The sequence below is a fragment of the Notothenia rossii genome (assembly GCF_949606895.1).
Source record: "Notothenia rossii genome assembly, chromosome: 1".
Classification (NCBI taxonomy): Eukaryota; Metazoa; Chordata; class Actinopteri; order Perciformes; family Nototheniidae; genus Notothenia; species Notothenia rossii.
This window is the reverse complement of record NC_136912.1, coordinates 63,739,706-63,744,705: the sequence shown is the minus strand read 5'-3', so window position 1 is coordinate 63,744,705 and position 5,000 is coordinate 63,739,706. Positions and strand designations below refer to the sequence as shown.

Genomic DNA, 5,000 nt, shown 5'->3' with positions numbered 1-5,000 from the left:
CCAATACCAATAAAAGATACAACATGCTGAAGGTCTGCCTTTTTTTGTAGGGGGGACGACGTTGTTCATCGAGACCTCTCTACGGCGCCCTTCTGACCCTAAAGGAGAGGGCTCTCTGGAGCTGACCGGTGAGTCATTGTACAGGGGGGTGTTTGTTAACTATGTCTGTTATGTTCAGCTGAACAGAGCATCTTTAAAGTGCTGTTGTTCCTCTACAGGTCAGCTGGGCGATGTCATGAAGGAAAGTGCAAAGATCGCTACAACCTTTGCCAGAGCCTTCCTGATGAACCAGGAACCAGAAAATAACTTCCTGGTCAACTCCCACCTGCACCTACATGTCCCTGAGGTAACCATGGAGAACTACTACTGCACTATATGTGCTTAGTTTTCTTTCCACATTCTTACTTATACATTACTAGTGACAAATAGTAGGTAAATACATTTTATTCGTGCAGCATTTCATCGCGCAAGTTTGATTTGTGTTTACTGGCGTCCCTCAAACTAGAGCAAGTGAGGAGGCGGGGCTTATCACCATGTAGACACCACAACATTTCATTAGCCATGGTCTAAATCACTATTCTGATGCCTTGTACATAGTGTGGAAGTCACACAATCTTCAGATTAAGGACATACCAAGCAATTGTTTTAAAGCCTTTATATTTCTTACTGTCAGAAGTGAATCAGCTGCAAATCAAACGTGTAGCCTGAGAGGTCTGTAGCAGAATTTTAAAGCGGGAGTTGGTGTGTGTGTTATTGATTGATCGGGGTTAGACAAAAAGAAGCCTAGGTCGTCAGCATACAGGGAGACTGTGACAAAACATCTTAGTATTATGGGTTTCATTTTCATTACATTACATGTCACTTGTTAGACGCTTTTATCCAAAGCGACTTACATACTCAATGCTGTGGGCAATCCCCACAGGAGCAATTTGGGGTGAAGTGTCCCAGGGACACAACGACATGCTGACTGCAGTGGGGTTTGAACCTGCACCACACGCCTCCCTCATTTTCATAGTGGAATGTCTAATATTTGTTTGGTTTTTCTTCCAATTTAGAATATTTATTGATAGTTTCATTCACTCATAACAGTGCATCCGTGCTGTCATTACTTATAGGCGAGCAAGGTCAGTAGAGAGCAGTCTTTGCATGAGATTGATCTTACTTGGCTTAAGAAGTTTTCTGGACCCAGTGTTGTAGAAATAAAATTTGATAGGAGTTTCGTTGGACGGAAGATTATTCAGATTGACCTGATTAGAAAATCCTGTGATGGTTTTAAAAATCCACAGTAGCTGGCAGCAATGCTTCATCTTATCTGTTTGACAGCAACACTTGTTACTTATTTCCAGGGAGCCACTCCTAAGGACGGACCAAGCGCCGGCTGCACCATCGTCACAGCACTGTTGTCCCTGGCAACCAAGCGGCCGGTGCGTCAGAACGTAGCCATGACAGGTGAAGTGTCACTAACTGGCAAAATACTTCCAGTAGGAGGCATCAAAGAAAAAACTATTGCGGTAAGTACAAGACGCACCCAGCCAATCGCATCAATCATCTCAACGCCCTGAAACAGCTGAGCCAAGCACAGATGTTTCTGTAGGCTAAGATTTTGGATGAATTGAAAACCTGACATAAAAAGCTTTCAACCCCACTTCTCTCAGGTTAAAGCTATAATTTTAATTTTTGAACTAGTTTCTCAATAGTTTGACCTGGATTTTGCGTATCCCCTTTAGGCCCGTCGTGCTGGAGTGACCTGCATCATCCTGCCAGAAGAGAACAAGAAGGACTTTTCTGACCTTCCGGACTACATCAGCGAGGGCCTGGAGGTCCACTTTGTGAAACACTACAACCAAATATACCCCATAGCCTTCCCACAGGACCAGTCTTAACCACATGTTTTTATCTACAACACTGAAACGAAGGCAAGATGGACCAAGACTTATTTTCATGGAGCTCCAGAACCCAGAACCAGTTCGATGCCACGTTATGGTGATTTCTATTCTGGTTATAGTTGTAGTAAATATGCAGTTTGGATCAAGATCCTGTTGTGGAGAATGGGGCTACATTATCTGTTCCAAACTCATCCAGAGGAACAGGGGCTTTGTGATCACACAGACATAACCAGCTTCAGCCTCCACAAGAACTCTGAATGTAGGAAGACAGTGTGATAGCAGAAAACATCTCTGGACTGAAACCACGCAACCAACTGTGCCAACGATGGATATACACAGTAAAGGCCCAGTGATGATGGACACTGGCCGGTCACCGCAGGATATGATGTCATCAATGATCAGAGGTTGAGGTGGCCATCTGGCTGCCAGGCAACCTCTTTACCCGCAGTTGTCATTATACAGCGCTGTGGATGCAGTCTTTAACACAAATCTAATTTTTATACTATTATATGCAGATCTGATGATGATGATGTTGAAATAGATTAAATTATAAAACATAACTCTGCTGGCTGCTGTTCTTGTTACTTATCAAGCTGTGAACCTTTTAATGAGTGATGTCACTTGATTACAACTTTTGCGTAATATCGTGTTTAAAGTCTTCAAAGCATGTGTTTTTCATGAAAGAGAAACCTGTGAGCTAGTTAGGTTCGATTGATGGTTCCTTATGTTTCCATTGCAAATCAACTTTTTATTTGGAGTCATGGTGCATAAGGGCGAAGATAACTTGTTTAGTTTATTTATAAAGGCTAGATAAAATAATCAAGAACCTCAGAAGAAAGCAGCGTTCTGAAAGAAGAGTGCGCTTTGTGTTTTACACGCAGGATAAATCAAATGCTGCAGAACACAGAGCTGTGAGTTTTAAAAATGTAAACTAATGTATGACAACCACACTGCTGTAAAGTGTTCATTTTCATCTTGACTATGGTGTGACTTACATTCAACATTATAAAACAATTCCTTTAGTGATGGTAAATAAAGAGTCATAGGGGGTAGGCTGTATGAATTATTTTAAATATGCACCTTGTCTACTACTATTATAAAGGATACTTTTTTTAACTTTTCAGACTTGTCAAATATGTTTGGCTAAACTAGTGGGCAAGTGTAATCATTGCATGATCTTCATAAAAAGGGACATGTTCATCCAGAGTTGATTGTATTTTGAGTTTCAAGTTATTAACTCTGTTGGATAAAAAATAATGTCATTATTGTTTCAGAAGCAGCACCATTACAGTCTTAAAAATAACCAGCGTTTTGGATTGACATCTTTGTGCAGAACAGTTTCAACTCGGACTTTTAGGTGAGATGATTCGGTTGACAACCGATAAAGATTACTGGGAACCGCAATTTAAAGCTCACACAGAAGACGTGTCCTAAGTGGTACAAAATACAATTCAAATATCCTTTTTTTTTCACGCTGCAGGATATATTGGAACTACTTTCTGCTGAAGAAATAATCCCTCCTCGCAATCCTATTCCGTGACGATTTCTCTCACTGTCCACAGCATGGATGTCGAAGTCACGCCCATCTACTTCCAGTCCAATAGGACCTTATTTCTGAAAAGTTATGTATTGAAGTCAGTGGAGAGAGAAAACGTATCTCTCGATCCCCTTTGAATTGTGCCATGAATTAAACATATGATGTTTGTCAATCTTAAAAATTCATTTCTATGTAAAAAAAGTCACAGTTTGTCGTAAAACTATGAAAAATACGCAACTAGAAAGACTACAAATCCCAGAGTCGCGTAAATCATGTCACAATTTTGTTATTTTTGATTGTTATATTCAATCTCACTAGCTACAGACATGTTTGAAGCTTGTAAAGGGAAGATGACAGCTCTCACTCGTCACTCTGCTGTTCCTCAGCGCGGCTCCCCCTCCCTCCCGCTGAAATTATGAATGTAAGGTGTATAGTAATCATAGATAACACGGCAGGGTCCTTTACACTTTGTTTTTATCTGATTTCAAATAAGCAAATTCTTGGCTTTCAGAGTATTAAACTTGTTTCGGCAAATTCAGATGATAAATAGGCCTACAAATTTGAAGCTTGTAACGGCATAATTACAAGCGGAGAACGGAGTAATTTAATGTCACTGCAGGCATAACAACAGCCGGTGTTTCTCGTGAGTGTTTTCCCCAGGAAACAAACAATACACCAGGGGCGGTTCTAGGGGGGGCCAGTGCCCCCCTAACACTGACCTCTGACCCCCCTAAAAATGAAAAGATTATGATTTATTACCAGTGTTGGGCAAGTTACTTTTAAAAAGTAACTAGTAACAGTTATAGTTACTGCTCTCAAAAAAGTAACTAGTTAATTTATTAGTTACTAAATTATAAAAGTAAAAATAATTTAAAAAATATAATTTAAAGATAATAAAAATACAAGTGTTTGTGTTTTTCTGTGGCACAGTAAGAGAAAAGACAACTACCCATCATTGTAGCATAATAGAAACATTAACATTATTGATAGATTACCGGCCCTCAAGCGAGTACTGCAAGACATAGCCCAAGAACGCAATGGTGAGAGATCTATTGAGGCACGCGGTCTGCTGGAACAGTTGGATCTAGAATTCATTGTGCATCTTGTAACACTCCGTGAAGTGTTTGCAGTGTTACGCCCAGGTCTAGGGGAACCTAGGCGCAGCACAAAATGTGCACTCTCCCCACTCCCAAGAACACCGAGTCAGAGAATTCCGGTTGGTCAATTTAATTACCAAAACATTATTACAAACAGGAGTAACAAAACCATAAAACAAAACAAACCTTTAAACACAAAAATCTCACCAAACGAAAGAGAAAATAAACATACAGGCTTCTTACCTACTCTTCTGTAAAAACAGGAGAAAACGAATATTCAAAAGAAAAGGGTTTTGCACTCCTAAGAAAAAGGTAAAGCGTGTCTACAAAGACAGGTTCAGTAGCTTTCCTTTCCACAGTCTCACGACACAAGAGAAGGACCGGTATACGGTATATAAATAAGTATTAGCACAACAGGTCAGATATCATAACGCAAATTTGTGTTGGGAGAAGTCAAGTCAGAGAGAGCGGCCGAGGAAC

General features: G+C 40.3%; 1 protein-coding gene across 1 annotated transcript in view; it reads left to right on the top strand.

Annotated features, from left to right (window-relative positions):
* The window catches only part of lonp1 (lon peptidase 1, mitochondrial), a 23,301-nt gene extending 20,855 nt beyond the window's left edge, over positions 1 to 2,446 (top strand). The window contains exons 18-21 of the mRNA XM_079693599.1: positions 51 to 128; positions 219 to 346; positions 1,347 to 1,511; positions 1,728 to 2,446. Of these exons, the coding sequence (XP_079549725.1) occupies positions 51 to 128; positions 219 to 346; positions 1,347 to 1,511; positions 1,728 to 1,883 (527 nt within the window). The 3' untranslated portion in view covers positions 1,884 to 2,446. The remainder of the gene's footprint in view (positions 1 to 50; positions 129 to 218; positions 347 to 1,346; positions 1,512 to 1,727) is intronic.
* Positions 2,447 to 5,000: the final 2,554 nt, after the last annotated feature.